The sequence below is a fragment of the Chionomys nivalis genome, chromosome 9, assembly GCF_950005125.1.
Source record: "Chionomys nivalis chromosome 9, mChiNiv1.1, whole genome shotgun sequence".
In the NCBI taxonomy this organism is placed as follows: domain Eukaryota; kingdom Metazoa; phylum Chordata; class Mammalia; order Rodentia; family Cricetidae; genus Chionomys; species Chionomys nivalis.
In genome coordinates, this window is record NC_080094.1 from 23,044,383 (window position 1) to 23,066,853 (window position 22,471).

Consider the following 22,471-nt stretch of genomic DNA (forward strand, 5'->3'; position numbering starts at 1 on the left):
ATTCTTAGAAAATCTGTCTTCGGAAAGCACCCAGCATCTACAACCACAGGCCACGCCCACCCACGAAGTCCCACCCACCAGAGACCCGACCCTCAGCCTGGAAGCCCCGCCCAGACACCCATCCCGGAGGCTGCGCGTGCAGCACGGAAGCGGGTTCAGCAGTAGGGGTTGAGTACGCGGCAGGTGCAGGCGCTGCGGAAGAAGCGGCACTGGCAGGAAGCGCACGGGTCGCAGCAGGCGGGCGCAGACGGCTTGCAGCTGTCTCGGGTGGCCACGCAGGGCGTGGGTGGCGGGGGCCGTGCCTCCTTCTTCAGCGAAGCGTTCATCTGTAGGGGAGAGACGTCGAGGGCTGCTGAGCGTGCCACGCTGGTCCCATGCGTCCCCATCTGTTGTGGAGGTCTGGGACCAGAGATCTCTGCACTGATGCCCAGCTCTGCTCATATGCACAGGCCATCCTGGTGGGTCCCTGGCCGCCGCCCCAACCTGCACACCGCCTACATCTTCAGGCTTACCTAGCTCCGACCTGGCCCTTGGGAGATCACTCAGCCCCAAGTTTAAACACCATCCGGCTTCTCTTCAAATCTCATCCACCATCCCTGTCATCCACTTGCCACTCATTACCTTCTTCCCCTTAGCGGCCCTGTCCTCTAGAGTTACCATCCTCCAGTGCACCAAGGAAGGCCCTTCCTATGGCCATATCATAGGGAAAAATATATCCATATTTTTCATAGGAAAAAATGTATCCATATATAAATACACATACACAGGGAATATATATATATATTCCCATTGTGGGAATTGAATTCAGGCCTTTTGTTATAAGCAAACTTTACTACTTCACTATACCCCCACCCTTTTTAAAATGTTTATTTTGTGACAGTCTTTTTGCCCAGATGGGCCTTGAATTTGCTGGATAGCTCCAGCAACCCTTGAACTGGGGGTCCCCCTGTCTCAGCCTCCTGAGCAGCTGAGATTACAAGTCTGTGCTGCTAGGTTCAGCGAACAGTGTTTTATTTTCATTGAGTCTTTTATTCTGGCTACAGCAAGTGATACTAGTTTTCTGCCATACTTCTGTTTTTCAGTAGTTCTGCAGCCCAGGCTCATTGAGAACTTGGCGTGTAGTTTGGGATGGCCTTGAACTCCTGATCTTCCTCGCTTCCACCTCCCACATACTGGGAGGCGGCTGTGTGCCACCACACCCGACTTCTATTTTCTATTCTTGGCATTTTCTGATTTTTAAGCAGGTAAGAAGGCTGGGCGCAGTAGCCTGGATCTGTAATCTCAGCACTCAGGGAGCTCTGAACTAGGAGGATGGTTAGTTTATGAGCAGCCTGGACTACAGAGCAAAGCTTGCTGGTCTAGGGCTGAGAGCATGGCTCAGTGGTGGAATGCTTGCCTAGCTTGCACAAGGCCCTGCAATGGAGGAGGAAAAAAACTCAGATACACAGCAAGGGTGGTTCTGCGGAGGTTGGGGTTTAGGTAAATACCCAAAAGAATGGAAGTGCTTAACTAGAACTGGAAACTTTTTTTTTTCTTTTTTTAGCAGTGAACTTCTCTGGCTTGAATGGAAGTCTGCCGCAAGGCTCTAGGCCAGGAAACCGCTAGGTAGTTTTCAGTTATTTTGTTTCATGTGGGCCTGGAGATACCTTCCATTTGGTTCTCAGCCTTGGCTTGCAGGTCTCCCACTCCGCTGTGAGAACTCCCAGGCCTACCTTGGACAATCGCTTCTGTTTCTCGGCTTCTTTTCTGCTGATCCTCTTGGATTTCTTGTTCAGTGCTTCAAAGAAAGACAGATGGAGCAAAGCCAGATGTTACTGTGGGCCTCCCCGAGTTGTGAAGTGGGAGGAGCAGAGGGCTCTGGGAAGTCTCAGAGTGGGACAAAGAGGGACTTCGGAATGAGTCATGTTATGGGAATTCAACCAGCAGGTTCTTATGAGCCTGGCTTCAGAGCTAAAGAGCAGTGTGCTGCTCTGAGTGGAGGCAAAAAGGAAATCCAAGAGGGACCTGGGACCTGTCTGTGGCATCTGTTAGAGACCTGGACCTGGTCTTTTGACCTTGCTGGCCCTTGATCACCACAGGTGCCCCTGTTTTAGCCTTTAACCTTGCAGGTGCAAAGCATTGTGAGCCTCTGAAAGTGGACTCAGCCTTTTGTTACTGGAAACATCTGTGTTACACACACACACACACACACACATACACACACACATTATATATACACATATACATATATAATTCTCAAAGCACAGAGCCAGGCACACCTGCCTTGAATCCACATACCACCTGTGTGGTCTCCCTGGTAATCAGTTTCCTCATCTACAAAAAGGGTTCTATCGTAAGTAAAGTATGTTTATAAAACAAAAAGTCTGACATGGGGCTGGAGAGATGGCTCAGCTGTTAAGAGCACTTGGTGCACTTCCAGAGGACCCAGGTTTGCTTCCCAGCACTGACATGGTGACTCACAACTGCCTATAACTCCAGTTCCAGGGGCTCTGAGGGTACTAGGCCTGCACATACAAGAAGGCAGAGCACCCATTTACATAGAAGTAAAATATTTTTAAAAGTCTGACATATCCATGGTGATTAAGGAATATTGGTGTCTCTCCTTTTCCCTCCTTTGACTTCCTAGACTAGAGGTTCTCCAGCTGTGGGTTGTGACCACTTTGGCAAACCCCTATGTCCAAAAATATTTCCATTACAACTCCTAACAGTAGCAAAATGACAGTTATGAAGAAGCAATGACGATAACAGGGTCACTGCAACACGAGGAACTGCACTAAAGGGTTGCAGCATTAGGAAGGGTGAGAATGGCTGCTCTAGACCCTCTTTGTGCCCAGTGAAATGCAAGTCAATGAGTTGTGAGCGCACACGTATAATTCACCTGCTTGAGTTCTGGCTCTGCCCATTGGGAACTAATGTCTGTAAGCTCCAGTCTCATCAGTGGTAAAATATAAATAACGCCAAGAGCTGCTTCACAGAACCTATGTCTTATTTTGGTTCCAGGAACTGAATGCAGGCGTCATGCATGATAAGCATGCGCTCTGCCACTGTGCTGCATCCTTAGCCCATGTGCTTTATGATTAGGTGAGGTCAGTCCACCAGATCTCCAATGCCAGACTTCGGTGCTCCTTGTAACTTCCCAGCCTATGCAGGACTGGTTTATTGCAGACTTAGTTCTAGTCCATGGTTTTCCTAACATTTGCTTTCTTGAGGAGTTTTATTAATGCTAAGTTAGACCAAATCCGCCAAGCATCTTGACGTGAGGCTTCTTCAGATCTCTGACACACTAAACTTAGTGGCGTGCAGAGCTTTCCCAAACCCAAGGACTCAAGGCTACTGTATTTCCCTAAGACTGAGCAAGATAAAGCCATAGCTATGCCGGTAGCAGCCTGGACAACAGGCTTGACATGCTGTCCCTGCTCTCATGGGTCAGAGCCTAGAGGCTGGATCCCAGGCCAGGCTACTTACCCACTATCGAAACTGAAGAGAAATCCAATGAGTTCACGGAGGAGTTGCTTCTCAGACTCCAGTCATTGCTGAGCGTCTCCTCGGGTCCCAGGTGACTGTAGACGGTAAGGAAGCATAAGAAGCCCACTAGGGTGGCCAGGAGCAGGCGAGTGACATCCATCCTGAGAAGCCTATTGGACAGAGAAGGTGGCTTGTGGTGGGTTTGGTGAGAAGATAGTGGTGGAAGGATGTGCCTTTGGGCTGGCTGGCTTGGCTGTACAAGTATCTCAGAAGGACCAGAAGTTTTGCAAGCCTGAGGGCAGGGGTGCTGATGTAGGGAGATGACAGAAAAGGAGAGATGGGGAGAAGAGAGATGAGGAAGGGAGGGAGATTGAAGCAAAGAGAACAAGAATGCGTTGTGTTGGTTTGTGCTGTCCAGAGGGCGGAGTACTGACTTCTTTTCTTTTCTTTTCTTTTCTTTTCTTTTCTTTTCTTTTCTGTTCTTTTCTGTTCTTTTCTGTTCTTTTCTGTTCTTTTCTGTTCTTTTTCCTGTATAAGCAGAGGTCCCAGGAGACCTTAGGCTGAGGCAGAGCTGTCGAACCCCCCAGCCCAGGACTGCCTCACGGTGGCAGAGGTCTCACTAAGGTGAAGAGAATACAAGTTAAGTTAAAGCTCAGTGACAGGAATGAGGACAAGTGGATGTCATTGAATAGATTGAATTCCCTGCTGCCCCAGAGGGATGTGTCAGGGCATGGCAACATCAGCTAAACAGATTTCTTTATTGGCTAGTTGGAGTTTGAAGTGGCAGATGGATTTTAGCAGGTTTCTTCCCTCAAATGCCTGCTGTCACTGTGGGATCCCCACCCCTCCCCCATTCCCCTCTCTGGTTTTGGAAAAGCCTGGGTCTGCTTTTCCAAGGTTTCCTCCACCCAAGACGCAAATACTGAGGGGCAGAAGAGAATAGCATAGTTTGCTCACCCTGATCCTACCTAGTCCCGGGCTCCCTGTGCAGCTGTCTGACCAGCTCCAGCCTCCTCCTCTCCACTCTCCACTTGGTGTGCTGGCTAGTTTTATGTCACTGACACCAGTCAAAGTCATTTGGGAAGAGGGAACTTCAATGAGAAACTGCCCCCACCAGACTGGCCTGTGGGCGAGCCTGTGGTGCGTTTTCTTGATTGATGATTGATATGGGAGGGCCCAGCTCACTGAGGACAGTACCACCCCGGGGTTGGTCATCTTGGGTACTATAAGAAAGCATGATGACTAAGCCACGAAGAGCAAGACAGGAAGCAGTATTCCTCCATGGCGTCTGATTCAGTTCCTGCCTCCAGAAGCTTCCTGACTTCCTCTGATGATGGACCTGAGACTTGTAACCTGGAATAAACCCTTCTCTCACCAAGTTGCTTTTGGTCATGGTGTTCTAATGCAGCAGTAGAGACACTAAGACACTTGCAACAGGTTTTCTGCATGTCTGTTACATTACAGGAGAAGAGCCAAGCAATTGGCCTCCACCTCTTCCAGGCTTGACGTTGTAGGGATGGTCCTGACCTGTAGAGGTCCACCCACCCATGTGGCTCTAATGCTGGTCCTGACCGCCTCGTGTTTTCCTTTTCGTCACAGCACTGCCTGTCATAAACTCACCACCAAATTTCTTTCACAGAGCCTCGTTAGTTGAGAGTGGGCACTGGCCCTACCACTGTCTTTTTAGTCTTGGCTCAGCATTAATGAAGATGTACAATTCTGGGCAAACTGCTCTTTTTGGAGGCTCCAGTTGCTCTCCTGGTAGAGTGAGAGGAATGGACCCCGTCAGTGGTTTGCGCTCATCTACAGGCTAACTCTTCCAAACAGCGGTGACAGAATATGTAAAACGGGGCTGGGTAGCTCAGTGGGCAGAGCACTTACCTAGCACACACAGAGCTGTAGGTTCACTTCCCAGCACTACATAAATTGGGGTGTATGCCCATAACCTTAGCACTCAGGAGAATGAGAAGTCCAGGGTCATCTTTGGCTACATAGTGAGTTCAAGATCAGTCTGGGCTGTTACTAAGACCCCATCCCCCAGTCAAAAACATAAAAATATAAATAAATAAATTGGTACCACAGATCAGGTCTCACCTGAAGACCATCTCATACCTGGACTTCCACATAAACCAATGTTTCCCTTGTTTTAACCTAATATGAGTTGAGAGTTTTCTTCTCAACCCAAAGCTTTTTTAGTGTGTGTATGTTGGGGGTGGTGTTATTTGTTTTGGTTTTGAATTTTCTTTTTTGCAAACAAGCTCTCACTTGTAGCCCATGCTGAGCGGGACGGTGGTGGCGCACACCTTTAATCCCAGCACTCGGGAGGCAGAGGCAGGAGGATCTCTGTGAGTTTGAGGCCAGCCTGGTCTACAAGAGCTAGTGCCAGGACAGGCTCCAAAGCTACAGAGAAACCTTGTCTCAAGAAAACCAAACCAAACAAGCAAACCAAAAACCACGTAGCTTATGCTGACCACAATGTTGCCCAGGCTGGCCTTGAACTCAGCGATCCGTCTGCCTTTGCCTCCTTGCTGGGTTAAAGGCTCCCCAGCCTCACTCTCGATGGAGAAAACCTCACAGGGACCCCATCCTCCTCTTCTCTCTCGCTTATGTATCAACCTGCTCATCCGCCATTTCATCCCCTGGTTCATCTCAGCCTTCCTCCAGGCCCTGTTCAAAGGCTGGTTCTGAGCCCCTCTTTTTTTTCTTTCAGCCAGGCCAGCCCAAATGGTGTGCTCTCCCTTCTTGAACCCCCGCTTTGCTCTTCCATTTAATACCATGGACATTGTTTGGTACTTCATTGTTCTTAATTGTCCACAGGGCTATTCTCATAAGTTAGACACAGTTCTTTGCATAAAGAAGATAGGACAGTGAAGCTGGAAGAATGTCGGATCTGTGGTTAGACGTACGTGACTCCATCACTTACCACCTACACGAGCATAGAGGGGAAAGAGGCCCCTTCGACCCCCTCTTAGTTCTTATGTGGGTTCCTTGGCTGGATCTAGGGACCCAATTAGTATAAGGACTGATTAATAAGAGAAAAAGCATAAAGTTTTATTAAATTTACATGTATATGGGGATCTTCGCAAGAGAATGAAGTCTGAAGAAATGCCCAAAGCACGGTGCTTTTATATTCTTTAGACAAAGAATAATAAATTTGCAAAGTAATGGCAAGACAATTGGCTATCTGGATGAGAGGGGTAAATTATGGGATTGTTGCTAAGAGATATATGAGGTGAGAGGAATGCAGAGGGGATTCTGCATTTAAGAAGCTACAAAGGTTTGCTGAGATGGCAGGCAGACACAAGGGGATGAGACTTGCAGATGACGCTAGGCGGCTTGAACACTATCTTCAACTGAAAATGCCTCAAGAGTCGTGGATGAGAAAAAGGACTTAATCAGATCTGCAATGTAGAAAAACCGCTCTGGCGGCTGTGTGGGAATGGGGGGGGGGGCGGAGGAAAACTATTAGCGATTGCTGCTAGGCTCAGGGCTGTCTACAGCCCGCTCCCCACCATCTTTCCAGCCTTATTTTTCCTGTGTTTGTTTTTACACACACCTATACATTCACTGGAACTGAATGATTGGCCGAGTGTGCAGAAGTATACATTCCAGTCAAGCTTAGCTGCTCCCTGGCCCGTGTCTGAAACCCATTCTTCCCACTTTTTTCTTTTAAATTTATTTATTTTTTTCCTTTTTTGGAGACAGGGTCCCATGCTTAGTTAAGAACATCATATTAATTCTATGAATATCTATTAAATATCTATTAAATTATGGTTGCTCTTTGGGTAAAGATATTGATGACCCTTATTTATTAAAAAGTAGATGTACTAGCCAAGCAGTGGTGGTGCACGCTTTTAATCCCAGCACTCAGGAGGCAGAGGCAGAGGCAGAGGCAGGCTGATCTCTGTGTGCTCAAGACCAGCCTGGTCTACAAAGGGAGTTCCAGGACAGCCAATAGAAACCCTGTCACAAAAACAAAAACACAAAAGCAAAAGCAGATGTGGTGCTGGGGGTGTGGCTCAGTGGATAAAAGCTCTTGCCATGAAAGCCTGACGAACTGAGTTCGGATCTCCAGAACCCATGTGAGATGAGACACAGAAACAGAAACATCAGTAGTCCTAGCCCACCCCTGCGGAGAGATCGGAGGCAGGGGAATCCCCAGAAACTCCCAGGCCAGTTAGTCTGGTATCGTCAATGGTGAAAAGACCCTGTCTTAGGTGGAAAGGTAAACATGCCATGACTTGTGTGTCTGCATCCCCTGCCACCACATAAGCATACACGTGCTCACCCCCCTCACCCCGCCACACATACACTAAAGGGCAGATGTTGGGGAGAATGTAATTTAGCTGTGTTTGTCTAACAAATAGGGTTTGCATTTCCCCACTTCCCACTCCATCAATATGTACACCTATGATATCAGCACTCAGGATGTTCTAGATCTTTCTCTGATACATACTGAGTTCAAGGCCAGTCTGGAATGCAGGACAACCTTGTTTCACAAAATAGATAAAGGGGACCTGGTTCAGTCAGTGGACGTAGGTGATTGTTTTTTGTAAATCTAGAGACCAGAATTTGATTCTCAGAATCAAATTTACATAAAAGTGGGAGGGGAAAAGCGACTCTGAAGAGACACTTGTACTGTGGCACATAGGGCTCCCACCACCATCATCACCACCATCATCAAATGACATCTAAGCATACAAAGAGCTGGGGAGGTGCTCAGCGGGTAAAGTGCTCGCTGGACCAGCACGAGGACCTGAGCTTGGGTCCTCATCACCCCCTTAAGAGCTGGGGAGCCTGCCTGTAATCCTAAGGTGAAGTACTGGGGTGGAGCCAAGTAAGATTCCCCAGAGCTTGCTGACAAGCCAGCTCAGCCATCCAGTAAGCACCAGGTTAAGTGAGAGACTGTCTCAAAAACTAAGGTGGAATCTGGCCGTGGTGCTATATAGTGCTAGCCACCAGCAACTTCAGCATTTGGGAGACAGATGTAGGTAGATCTGTGAGTCTGAGGTCAGCCTGGTCTGCAGAGTGAGTTCCAGGCCAGTCAGGGCTACATAGGAAACCCTGTCAAAAACAAGACAAAACAAATCACCACCAACTATAATGATAATGCAGACAGCAGTAGAAAAAGACAACTAATGTCAGCCTCTGGGACCACACACACAAAAATAAATAAAAATAATAACAAGTCAGATGTGATCTTAGGAAGGTAACTTGTGCTATTGTTAACCAACAATATTTCTTATTAATAGTTGTAGAATATTATTTTAAGATGTGTTGCATTTGTTTATGCTGTGGAGCATTTGTTTTAATGATGCAAAGATGTGTTGCATTCTTTTAGGTTACATTTACTTAGCTCTGTGAAACTGGGATTCTCTGCCTGTCTAAAACACCTAGTTGGTCTAATAAAGAGCCAAATGACCAATAGCAAGGCAGGGGAAAGGATAGACCTGGCAGACAGAAAATAAATAGAAGGAGAAATCTGGGAGGAGGAGGAGGAGCAAGAGAACAAGGAGAGGAGGAAACTAGGGGCCAGCCACCCAGCCACCCAGCCATCCAGCCACCCAGCCACCCAGTCAGCCACAGAATAAGAATGAAAACAAGAAACACAGAAATAAAGAAAGATAAAAGTCCAGAGGCAAAATATAGACGGGATAAGTTTTAAGTTAAGAAAAACTGGCTAGGAGCTAGCAAAGCTAAGGCCAGGCATTCATAAAAAGGAATAAGACTCCATGTGTAATTTATTTGGGAGCTGGGTGGCAAGCCCCCACCAAAAAGTCAAAAGAACAAAAAGAGTAAAAAACAAACAACAATGAATGTATCAGACTTCAGATTAATGCAGGGTTGGGTTCTAGAGACAGGAGTCAGGACTGTGAGTCTGGATTGTTAGAAGGAAAAAAAGTCTGTGTCGTGAACAGTTAGCACAATGTGTTGAAGCTCTCGGTTAGCTTGTGCTGCATAGAACCGATAAAGCTTCAGCCTAGTAAAGCTTCGACTACAAATAAAATCTGACTACTGAAAATATTTTAATTAGTTGCATGCAGTTAAATGTATATTTTAAATTTCATCCTGTAGCTCCAGTCTCTTCCAAAACCAAGTTATGTTTAACTTTGACCTCTAAGTGTGTCAAAGAAACCCCGTCCTTCAAAGACCAGAGCTGTGGCAGCCATAGGTATTAATTAGAAGAACAAATGGACGGATATACGGCGGGAGAGTCAGGAAGCAGCTCTGATCAGGGCGAGACACAAGAAGTGACAGCCCTGGGCAGGAGGCAGTGTGGCCTCCTGCGTTCTCCACCGTGACAGGATGTTGCTGCGCACGCTCACTGTGGATTCCCGCAAAGAGGAACGGTGGCTGGGAAATCAGAGTTCGGAAAGGACGTGGGGGACGACTAAGACCCAGGGACAGAGCTCATGAGACAGAACACGCACGATGGGATTGAATGAATAGTTTAATCCAATATCACAGATCTCAGGGGCAGAGGGACTCATGAGCAGTAGGTAACGGACAACACCTGGGGGGTACACTTATCACTTACTCCGAACACGATGAACCTTGTCACCAGAGCAGTCACAGACACTGCACGGTGGGCAGGAGGGGTGGGCAATCTGACCAGGTCAAATGCCCAAACAAACTTGGGATGCACAATGAATGCTAACGTAAAAAAAGGAAAGTTCTCCTGGTATATTTAGAAACGTAAGCCGAGTTTGAGAAAGATAAAGCCTGAGTGTGATTAACTACACGTGGGTGTTGGGCGAGGGCTAAATATAATTCAGATCCAGAACACATGGCTGTGTTAGGGTCCTGCAAGCATAAGGGTCTCAGAATTTCTAATTTGTGGGGTTTTTTTGAAAAGCAATTATCATCTATATATTATATTGAACCACATATAAAGGTCTAGGTACACACAGTTAAAAAATATTGAGAGCTGGGCTGTGACACTTGGGAGGCAGAGACAGGCCCAAGAGTTCATGGCCAGCCTGGTCTGCATAATGAATTCTAGACCAGATTCTGTCTCAAGAAAAATTGATGGCCGGGTATTGGTGGCGCACACCTTTAATCCCAGCACTCAGGAGGCAGAGGCAGGCAGATCTCTGTGAATTCGGGGCCAGCCTAGTCTACAAGAGCTAGTTCCAGAACAGGCTCCAAAGCTACAGAGAAACCCTGTCTGGAAAAACTAAACAAAATAATTGATGTTCCACAGCAGAAAAAAAGAGAATATTTATTTATTTTAAGCTTTTTAAAAATTTATGGGCATGTGTTTTGCCTACATAAGGGTGTCAGGTACCCTGCGCACTGGAGTTACAGACAGTTATGAGCTGCCATGTGGGTGCTGGGAATTGAACCTGGGTCCTCTGGAAGAACAACCCTAGTGCTCTTAACCTTTGAGCCATCTCTCCGGTCTTAACATTTTTTTTAAATTTATGTATTTTTTATGTGCTTTGGTGTTTTGCTTGCATGCATGTCTGTGTGAGGGTGTTGGATACCCTGGAATTGGAGTCACAGACAGCCATGAGCCACTACGTGGGTGCTTGGAATTGAACCCGGGTCCTCTGGAAGAGTAGACAGTGCTCTTAACTGCTGAGTCATCTCTCCAGCCCCCAGAAATATTTATAATAAGCAGGATAAAGATGATAAATTTAATCCCTTTGATTTAGGACAGGTTTTATTGTCAAATGAATTCAGGTAAGGTCAGATTTTGATGCCAAAGCTGGGTGAGGGCTTGCAGTGTTAGAACCGGCAATTTTGCAATTGGATGTAAAGGTTTAATGGACCTGTACAGCCCTTGTGTGTGTTAGTGTTAGATAATGATGAGCCCATTGCTGTACTACAGGGCTAAGGGCACTTCTGTTTCTCAGAGAGGATGTCATCATGGTGCCTTCCTTTTGAGGACAAGGTTTTCCCCTCTGAGAAAAAGTCTGAGCTTTGGAAATCGATAATGATTTGCAGAATACTCTGGTTAAAAATAGCAGTGTTTTTGCTTAGAAAAATGAGGTGTGGCCTAAATCATAGGGTTTTTAATTATAGAAATAACAATTTGTAGATGATGAAATCAAAATTGTGACACTCAAGTTGAGTGCTTTTCCCCCAAAACTATAAAGCTTGGGAGGCCATAAATTTGCTCTAATGTTGCAAGTTGCTTAAAATATCTTTGGATTTCAGACATGTCTTCAGAGGCAACTTAGTAGTTACACAAGAAAAAGCGCCATGTAAACCAGGAGTGGTGAGTCACGGCCTGTGATCCCAGCAAGGGTGGTGTTACCCAGTCTAGAGGACTGGTTTGACTTTGAGGGACGCCTTGGCTAACACAGGAAGCATCAGAGCCGCATGAGAAGACTCTGTCTTGGTGTCTGGGGAGATGGCTCAGAGGCAAAGCCCTGCTGTGCAAACCCAAGGCCCTGAGTTTGGATCCCCACACCAATGTAAAAAGCCAGGTGTGGCAGCCCATGCCTGTAATCTCAGTGCTGGGGAGATGAAGACAGCTGGATCCCTTGGGTTTGCTGGCCAGCGAGCTCTGGGTTCAGTGAGAAACCTGGCTTAAAAAAAGTTAAGGTAGACAGTGACAGAGAAAGAAACCAGACATTGACTTCTAGCCTCCACATGCATCAGCACATATGTGCACACACATGTCTACACACACACACACACACACACACACACTCATGAGAGAGCCCAAATTGCACTATTATGACACTAATAATTCACACTCCTGAAGGACTAAGCTTTATTACCAGCAAGGGAAAGACCTGAGATAATCTTTGCAAATTCAGATGAATTCACTTGAGATAATTAGAAACGACCAAGTGTGGAAGACAAAGATGGCCCAGTGTGAAGTTAATCAGAATCTGTGGGTAGGAGAACACAACACATGGAAAGCAGATGTAACAACAGCAAGACGAAGCCGCGTACCCTACCTGCAAGGCAAGGGATTGTGATTTCATGTTTCTCACCCCTAAGTATGGTCCCGCCTTCCCCGGGTAGAAAAGGAATTGGGGAGGGGAATAAAAAAATCAAGATCAGTCAGCACTGGTCAGAATAAGTTATCAAATGTGGGCTTATGCTTGGCTATGACATTACTCTCTATGACCATTGTTGGGCAGTAGGGACAGGCTGAGGGCAGAACTCAGTACTTTGGCTCTAGAAGCTTCCAATTTGCCAACGAGATTCTTTTGTAACTTGTTTAAGAAGTCGTGACTTTTCTCTGTCTCTAAGTTCTACTTCGGGAGCCTCCTCAAGTTCTCTAGCCCACCTCTGGGCTTTCACCTTTGGCAGACAGGAGCCCGCCATCTTTCCCGAGATCTCTATGGAGTGCCAGGCCCACTTACGTTGTTTGAAATCCTGCTACTCCATGAGTCAAGTTACGGAAGTCCACGTTCATTCTAGTTAATGTCCTCACCAGACAAGCACCCTCCCACTGAACTATGTCCCCAAAATAAAATATTTAAGGCCACCCCACCTCAAAATGCCCACTATTATTTACTTAGTTACTGCAGCATGTCTTACGGGTCGCTAAGGTAATAGAATGAATGACTTCAGGCACAGGTAAGTTGGTAGAGTTTGTGTTACTGGATAACTTTTCTCCTTTCCCAAGAGCAGCATTCTGAGGAATGGCGTCAGGAGGACAAATTCTGCTGAGGTTGGGGAAGGAACATTTAAAGGAAGAAGGGACTGATGAAAAAGAGGAGCCCTGGCCATAAATTTTGCTCATTTCTCCAGACTGCTTTCTTAAGGGTGGGTCTGAAGAGAGGCCGCTCAAGGCATGGAGCTCAGCATGCTGAGGGATTTTAAAAACCAGCCTAAGCCATGACTGATGGGGACATTAGAAAGTCAAGGCCCAATGAGCACGAGGAACTTGTCAACATCTGAGCTTGTAGATTTGCTGTCATGGGTTAACACAATCCTAGAACTTTCTGCTGAGCCACTAACCAGAAGTTCACATCTACCATAGGCTGAGCCACCTTCGCTGTTGCTGGGACAAATGAATGCCCCTAGAACAACCCTCCATTCTGTCCTGCCCCATCCATCCACATAGTGGTTTTCCCCCTGGACAGTCACATCACATTACTCACTGCTTACAAACCTTTAAGCTTCCTCTTTGTGGGTTTTGTTTGTTTGTTATTTTTGTTTGTTTGTTTTTTTGGTTTTTTCAAGATAGGATTTCTCTGTGTAGCTCTGGCTGTGCCTGGAACTCACTCTGTAGACCTCCGTAGACCTCGAACCTACAGAGATCTGCCTGCCTCTCTCTCCCAAGTGCTGGGACTAAAGATCTACGCCACCACTGCCTGGCTGTTTTTGATTCTTTTGACACTGTCTTGTGTATCCCAGGCTGGCTCATACTCAGTCCTTTACAACTAGGGCTGAACTCTTGATTTCTTGTTTTATTTCCTGAGTGCTGGGATTACAGGTGCCATCATCCAGCTAGCTTGCCACTGTTCCTGAAGGAAATTCACATTTTCTGTAAGGTCTTGCTACTTTCTTTGAGTTCACTTGAAATCATTATAAATCATCTTATTATAGCCATACGGTACTTTCTGTTGGGGGAGTGTGTGCCAAACTCTGAAAGCTAGTCCCTTGACCCTCTATGTTCTTTCTGAGTTTGATTCCTCCACCTCTTCACATGGCTGGACCATTGGCCAACTTTGCCCCCCTTACCATTTCCTTCTTTGACTATTTCATGTAGAAGTGCCCTTCTTTCTCTATACCAGCCTATTCTTTCCCTGCCCCACCTTGGTAAGGACTGAACCCAGGGCTGCTTCTTCATGTGTTCTAGATGAGTCCTAAATCACTGAACCCTATAACCAAGGAGGCACCCCCTATTTTTTGTTTTGCTTTGCTGTGTTTTGTTTTGAGGTAGAGTCTTGCTCTATCCTAGGTTGATCTGGAATTCATTTAGTAGTCCAGGCTGGCCTTGAACTCACAGCCTCTTCCTATCTCAGCCTCTCAAGTGCTGAAATCTTAGGCATGAACCTCCACCAACTCAGCTTGTTTTGTAAATCAGGGAGAACTCAAACTCAGTATGTAGCCAAGTGTAGTCTGGAATTGCAGATCCCCCAAATGCAGAGATGACAGGCATGGACCACCATACCCAGTTTATACAGCACAGGAGATCAAACCCAGGGCTTCCTGCATGTTAGGCAAGGGTTCAACCATTGACCAACATCCCTAGCCTCAAGAGACATGTTTTTAATAAACTCCCTGATGACTGTGATATGTGAGAAACACTAGTTTGGTTCCTCCACCCTGGTTCCACATATAAGGAAGCCTAAGTGCAGAGTAGGAAGAAGGGTAGGAACATAGGAGTCCAGATCACCGGACTGCTCTCTCCACTGTAAGAACAAACTATTTACTGAAAAACCAAAACAAAACAAAATAGGAATGTGAATCTCAGTAGCTACCATTCACTGAGTGCCTGCCGTATGGCAGGTTCTGCTGCGTGCACATTCTATACAGTTAACCCTCTTTAAAAGGTATAACTCTTGGGAGTGATGGCTCAGCAGTTAATAGCACTTACTGCTCTTGCAGAGGATCAGGTTCAGTTCCCAACACCTACGTTTCCTCTCACAATTATCTGTAACTCCTGTTCCAGGCAATCCAACATCCTCCTATGGCCTCTGTGCACATGTGGTGCCCATCACACACACACAATTTTTAAAAAAGCTACCGATCAGGGCCAAGAGATATAGAGACGGCTCAGTGGGTATAGGACTTTCTGTATGGTCCTGAAGACCCATGTTGGATCTCTGGAACCCTTCTAAAAAGCTGATACTGTCATCCCAGCACTCCCATAGTGAGAGGGGAGTCAGAGTGCAGGGGTCAGCAAGCCTGGAGTGTACACAGCACAGCAGCAGAAACCTGAGAGACCCTGCCTCAGTAAGGCAGAAGGAGAACCTGCTCCCAAAGATATCCTCTGATCTCCACACTCAAGCCCCCCCCCCCACATTTATAACAAAACATCTCCCTATCACAATGGTGGTGGAAATGGAACCGTGCTGAGCATCACGACAGCGGAAGAAGTCTTTCTTAGATCCGACTCCCGAGCTCCGCACTTTTCCTGGAGTGGAAGGGAAGGAGGAAGGCCAGCCTCAAGGAGTCATGTTACACACCTGCATGCAATCCTAGCGCCTGGGAGGCGAGGCAAGAGGCTCACAAGTTTGAAGCCATTATGAGCTAGCTACGCAGCAAACTGTCTCAAATAAGACAAAACAACAACAACAACAACAACAACAAAAAGTCTCCCACAGGGCTGGAGAGATGGCTCAGTGGTTAAGAGCACTGGCTGCTCTTCCAGAGGTCCTGAGTTCAATTCCCAACAACCACATGGCGGCTCACAACCATCTGTAATGAGATCTGGCGCCCTCCTCTGGCATGCGGGCATACATGGAGGCAGAATGTTGCATACATAATAAATAAATAAATCTAAAAAAAGTCTCCCACAGCAAAACAAAGCAAGCCGCCAAAGAACCCTCTGCAGTCCCTGCATCCAGTACGTGGAGGCTGTATATAGTTAAAGCCGTCCTTGACTGCACAAGACTCTGTCTCAAGAATAAGAACAACCAAAAACCTCTATGGATTGTAGTTTGCTGCCCTGGCCAAGTCTAACTTGTTACGGAAGAATAAAAACAAAACCAAACCAGACCAGCCATTCTCGTCCTAAAGCCTGGGTTTAGGATTCCTTCAGCTCCATTCATAGGGTGGATGCTGTCTGTCAGCTGACTGAAGAGGAGCCAGCAAAATAATTCTAGTCCTGCCTCTATTGACTAAGGCTGCCAGCCGGGCTGTCAGGGATGGGGCTGTCAGGGATGGGGCCCTGCTTCTGGGAAACAAGCTTTCCTGGCTCCCTGGCCAGGGGCTAGATTGAATCAGAAATATGTCTGCCCATTGAGAGATCAGAAAGAAAGAAAAAAAGATCTGTCATTCTTATTCTCCACAAGGAGAGAGTCTTGGGAGATCTAAAGGAAGGGGCTGGCTGAGGGAAGCAGAGACTCTCCCCCTTTTGTAGCTGAGCGGCGTTAGTGGAGAGGGAAGGAGGAGAAGGTTGTGAATACTGCCCAAGACTGTTTTCCTGACCAAACTTCAGCTAGGCTCCTCTGAGCCTGCTTTCAACTAGGCTTTGATCTTGACTACTGGTCCAGTTTTTAGCAAGAGTCCTGCTAAATCAATTTAGCAACCATCCGCTGTCTGATATATAAGTTCCTAAGCCCCTTTGGCCCATCTTTAGCAAATACTCCAATATGTTCACATGAATCCCCTTATAACTGGTGCTTCCTCTAAGGCAGTTATTCTCAAGACTGCGATTCTTTACTACAATTCTTTATGTTGTGGTGATTTCCAAACCATAAAACTATTTTTGTTGCTACTTCTTAACCATAATTTTGGCCTGGGCATTGAACCCAGGGCCTTGTGCCTCTCAGGCAAGCACTCTGCTACCACATAGCAAACCCAGATCTCTTTTGACTTATTATTTTGGGACAGAGTTTCACTCAGTTGCCTAGGTAGGACTTGAACTCACTCTGTAGCCCAGGCTAACCTTGAACTTGTGAACATTTTGTCTTACCTTCCTGAATATTTAGAATTATTGGCCTTAGTCACCCGGTCCAGACTGAAATACTATTGGATAAACTCCTTCTTACCATTTAAGGAAAAACTAGACTCTTTCACAACAGTAAAATGATTTATGGTCTCTTGAGCAGTAGCTCTATGTCCAGACTAAACTGTAACGAAGCAGACTGGCCTAATGATCGCGCCTAATAGATGCCAATGATATGCTAATGGGTGGTGTGATTGGTAGGGAACACAGACTAAGGAACAGGCCCTAATCAGAGAAGGCCTTTAGCAGGATGGAAATGCACGGAACTCCCTAGCTGCCTGGGAGTCGAAGGTTGACATTGCATGGGTCACACATTAACCAAGCCCCACGCCCCTGCCCAGACAAAGAGTGACTCATGTCATATAGCCTAAGTCACATATGATCCTCTTCCATATTTCTCCCGTGTGGTATAAGTCACACAGTAGGAAGCAGGCTACTCAGCCTGCAAGATGCCAGATCTCGCTTTCCTTCAGAAACCTTTAAGAGAAGATGCTTTGTCATGTGACAGTTGACATCTCTCCACCAGGAGGTGGAGGCAGAAGGATCTCTGTCAGTTGAAGGCCATACTGGTCTATATAGTGAGTTCTAGGCCAGCTAGGCCTATACAGTGGGCCCTGTCTCAACAAATAAACAAATACCACACATACACACAAAAGGAGTAGACATCTTGCTTCAGCAGTATTGAAGAGCTCCCCCCACCACACACACAGGGGTTTCTCTGTGTAGCCCTGGTTGTCCTGGAACTCACTCTGTAGACCAGGCTGGCCTCGAACTCACAGAGATCTGCCTGCCTCTGCATCCTGAGTGCTGAGACTAAAGGCGTGCGCCACCACCAACCGGAAATACTGAAGATTCTTGCCTAAGACCCTGTTATACTGAAAGTTTCAGCATTAGTAAGTCTCTTGTCTGAAGGCAATTCAACTCAGCACCTCTCTCTTGAATCCTTGCTCCTCTTCCTCATCAAAACCTGACAGTGATGTTGTAAAACATATACTGGCTACCTATACATAACTCTGAGGTCTCAGACTCTGCAGAGGGAACTGTTCTTTTGTAAACTGAATGCTGGCTGCTCAGGGAAGAACCAAAGCAGGAGTCTAGTGTTGAATCCTTTGGCTCTATGCCCTCCAGCCCCCAGAAGAAGAAGGCTAAAGAAGAAACTGGCCAATTAGTTAATCACTCAAACCAATGTAACGAGAGTTCCCAGGGGCAGAGAATTGTCCAACTGATCACATGGAAGTTCCCAGGAGGCAGTACACTTGGAGAGAGTGTGGTAGCGGTGTTCCTCTACCCCTAAGTCTTGTTCCATGCATCTCTTCATGTGTTGTCCATCAGTATCCTGTGTGATATCCTTTATAATAAACTGCACTATACCTTACCAATACCCCTGAGTTCTGAAGAGGGGGTTGTGAAAATCCCAGCTCAGCGATGGATGGTTAGAAGCCGGGCCAAACAACCTGAGGCTTAGGAATGGCATCTGAACATGCCCTTAATTGTGGGACCTGGAACTGTCTCTAAAAGTGTCACAGCTGAGTTAAAGGACACCCAGTTGGTGTTGCTTGCCTGGTGTACGGAGGGACCCTCACCTACGTCTGTCACTCAAGTCTTCTGTTGAATTTTGAGCATGCAAAGAGCAGAAAATGAGTCTGTGGTTGTTTTTCCCTGTGTCCTCAGGTGGTTTGGATGTTAGGCACATAGCCTGTTTCAGGACTCAGCTGAGGCCCAGGCATGGCTGGAAGGCCCCTGAGTTCAAAGAGCAGATAAGGTTTGAAATGATGCCAGTTACCCAGGCAGCAGCTTGTTAGTGTGGCACCTGTCTCCTAGGTCCCAGACACTCATTCCTGTGGAACAAGGAATCTGCTGCTGGCAGCAGCTGATGGAGCGATCACACTAACCTCCAGACAGAATTCCCCGTAGCCTGCTCTCCCATCATCCTCAGAAACCATGTTCCCATTTCCCAGGAGTCATACTAGCTTCTCTTCTGATTTTCTGAATTCCATTTATTTGTTTGAGATAAAGTCTCAAAGCCAAGGGTAGTTAACCTTGAACTTCTGATCCTCCTGCCTCTACCTTCCAAGTGCTGGGGTTGCCAGCGTGTACCCTATATCCTGTTTTGTTTGAGACAGGGACTCACTATGTAGCCTTGGCAAACCTTCAGAGTACATAGGAGACGGCTCTGGAGGAAGCAGAAAGGCTCCCAAAGCACCGTACACACACTTTCTGGAGCAAGCCAAGGTTCTCTTGATCTGTTGAGGCTTCCCTCAAAAAAACCCAAAAGTGGGGCTGGAGAGATGGCTCAGAGGTTAAGAGCATTGCCTGCTCTTCCAAAGGTTCTGAGTTCAATTCCCAGCAACCACATGGTGGCTCACAACCATCTGTAACGGGGTCTGGTGCCCTCTTCTGGCTCGCAGGCATACACACAGACAGAATATTGTATACATAATAAATAAATATTAAAAAAAAAAAAACCCAAAAGTGGCATTGGTGTGCCACCCATTTAGCCACCCACAGCCCCTCTACAGGAAGCAGCAGAACAAGTAGCCAATCTCGGTGAAGCACAGCAGATCATGCACAGCTGCTGACCTCACCCGACTACCATCTGATGCACATTTTGGCTCAGTGCTTACAATTCTAAAACGTTCAACACATAGGAAGGAAAAGGCAGGTTGGAACCAATGGCACTTGGGTGACTGCCTGTTCAGTTCTGCTAGCAGGATGAGCTCAGATCCTACAAGCAATCCTCTGAAGAGAATCTAAAGATGCATTCACATGGAACTCTGGGTCAAAGTGCCAGATCTCAGGCACCGCGGAGCACTTCTTAGAATAACTTGCTTTTTATGCTTTTACTGGCTAGGGAGTGGCAAAAGCAGGGCAAAGAGGATTGGGGAGCATAAGGCAGCAAACAGCTTTGTGTCCTTCCCTTTAATCTCTTGACAACTCTGACCTTCGTCCCTGAATCAAACAGACTTTAACTTTCCAAGAAATGGGTGGCTAAGAAGTTCTTTCGCTGTTCTAGAAGCAGATAAAGTTGCCCACAGAACTCATCTGTACACCCTCAGCCCCCAAAGAGCAGAGGCCATCTAACAGAAGTTTGCTACTTGTTTGGTATTTAATATATAAGAACAAGAAAACAACCAGCACGTATCGTAAACACAGTTTCAGACTTCACTCTGTCTCAAGGGCGAGGTAGGGATGGGTCCACACTGAAAAGAGGCAAAACTCCATCAGCCGAACAGCCGCAAGCCAGTCCAAGGAAGGGCACTGTGTGTTTTAGAACCAGATCTCCAGCAGCCCAGGCTGTCTGAAAGGGAACCCCAGGGAAGGAGATAGCGTCCTGGAAGGCAGCAGGATAAGGAATATAGTTTCCTCCTACTTACAGTACAAGTGTATCTGCTCTGAATCAGTCTCCTGGAGGGAAGCCAGGTCAGGCCGGCTGCCCCGTCCTTGGATATCAGAAGCAAGGAGCATTGCTGTGAGACATTTTAAAGCCCCCAGAAGTCCCTGGTAGCTAGCTACCTTCCCCTTCTTACCCCTTAGCTCTCAGTCCAGTGAACGCTGTGGGTTCAGACTCATCCCAGTGGCCACAAGTTCTGTGGTCTGCTCACCCTATATTTCTCCTGAGTCTTAGGAATGGGAATTGGTGTTGACACGGAGGTTTAGGAGAGGATGGAAGAGAAGAGGCTGCGCTGAGGGTACTCCAAAAGCACAGTTAATGAGGTTTTAATTCAGAATTAACCCCAGGAGACACAAGAAATGTAGGCCTGGTAATTTAACCTGGAAAAACAAATCCCACCATGGCAAGGTTTAATTGAGCATCTCCAGGAGATTCTGGGTGGGCGAAGCAGCACTTGGTAGAGAAACTAAATCAACTAGGAAGACAGACGGCTGAGGCCTGGCCTGCCCGCTTGGTAGTTTCTCGGGGAATTATCCGTATTGGTCTACCAATTTTCAGCAGCGGAAGGAACGGCTCCTGTGCTGACTCGGTAGAGGATTAGGCTGCAGCTCGCCTCTCTTCTCTTGGTTTTTCCTTGAATTAGTTAGAATTTATAAGGTCACAATTTATGATCCTCTGGATGACGTGAATCTTTTTGTTCATTTTTCAAATTTTTATTTATTTATTTATTTATTTTTTTGAGACATGGTCTCATGCAACCCAGGCTGGACCAACAGTGGCTTTTCACTCCTGACCTCCCTGCTCTTTACCTCCCACGTGTTGCGAATACAGGCATCACCGCAGGCCAGATGTGGATTTAATTTTTTTTTTTATTTTGCAAATTTGAGGTAATTTGCCAGGAACCTAGAATAATAAATTCAAATAAATTTAAAAGCGGAGTTTTAAAAAAGGACATGAGGATCCCCCCCCACTCTCTCTCTCCCTCCGGCGTGCACGCGCACGCATTCAAGGAAGCAAAAGAATGGCATCATACGTGCCTGATATTTTCACCTTTCGTCTGGATCCTCACATTTGCTCTGATAACTTTATCCATCAAGCTCTCTTTCCAGCCCATGACCTGAGCATTTATTTATCGTCTTTCTTTTTTTAAAAAATACTTTTCTAATTTATTTTAATTTATGTATAAGAGTGTTTTTTTTTATTTTTTATTTTATTGTTTTTTAAATCTTTTGTTTTGTTTTGTTTTGGTTTTTCTTTTTTTTTTAATATTTATTTATTAAGTATACAGTATTCTGTCTGTGTGTATGCCTGCAGGCCAGAAGAGGGCACCAGATCTCATTACAGATGGTTGTGAGCCACCATGTGGTTGCTGGGAATTGAACTCAGGACCTTTGGAAGAGCAGGCAGCGCTCTTAACCTCTGAGCCATCTCTCAGCCCCCTGTATAAGAGTGTTTTGCCAGCATATATGTGTGTACCATGTTGCATCTGGTACCTGAGTAGTTCAGAAGCGGGTATCAGATCCTCTGAAACTAGAGTTATGAATTGGTGTGAACTGTCACGTGGGTGTTGGGAACTAAACCTGGGTCCTTTGTAGCAAATGTTCTTGATTTCTGCAGCCCACAATCCTTACAATTTTATTTCTTGTTATTGCCTTATTGGCATGACTATGCTTTCCAGGGTGCTGTTAAAATGAAATGGAGTATTTGTGTTAATTTCAACAACGAGCATGCTTTCAACATTTTATAATCATAAGTAGTATGAGGAAAATGTTGTCTCTACAATATATTTTTGTGTGACCAGCTCTCTTTAACAACTGTGTATATGTGTGTAGAGTATGTGCACATGGATGCAGGTGTATGTGCATGTGTGTGCACATGTGTGGAGGCCAGATACTCACTTCAAGTGTCTTTAGCTCCCTTCACCTTGTTTTTTGGAGACACCGAACAGGGATCTTGCCAGTTCAGCTAGAACTGACTGGTCAGTAAATTCCAGGGATCCTCTTGTTTCTGATTCCCAAAGTACCAGG

At 46.3% G+C, this 22,471-nt stretch overlaps 1 protein-coding gene across 1 annotated transcript; it reads right to left on the reverse strand.

Annotated features, from left to right (window-relative positions):
* Positions 1 to 115: 115 nt before the first annotated feature.
* On the reverse strand, positions 116 to 20,647 carry Asip (agouti signaling protein). The gene is made up of 4 exons (XM_057781905.1): positions 20,581 to 20,647; positions 3,466 to 3,635; positions 1,713 to 1,777; positions 116 to 326 (listed from the first exon to the last, which is right to left on the reverse strand). Exons 2-4 carry the CDS (start codon positions 3,623 to 3,625, stop codon positions 156 to 158), a joined length of 396 nt encoding a protein of 131 aa, XP_057637888.1. The 5' UTR covers positions 3,626 to 3,635; positions 20,581 to 20,647; the 3' UTR covers positions 116 to 155.
* Between the last annotated feature and the right edge of the window lie 1,824 nt (positions 20,648 to 22,471).

Excerpts from the sequence above, each read along its gene's own strand:
- Asip (XM_057781905.1), bottom strand. The coding sequence starts at position 3,625 with ATGGATGTCACTCGCCTGCTCCTGGCCACCCTAGTGGGCTTCTTATGC. Across the intron at positions 1,778-3,465 it reads CTCTTCAGTTTCGATAGTGG|CACTGAACAAGAAATCCAAG; the intron begins GTAAGTAGCCTG and ends CTTTCTTTGAAG. Across the intron at positions 327-1,712 it reads AACAGAAGCGATTGTCCAAG|ATGAACGCTTCGCTGAAGAA; the intron begins GTAGGCCTGGGA and ends TCTCCCCTACAG.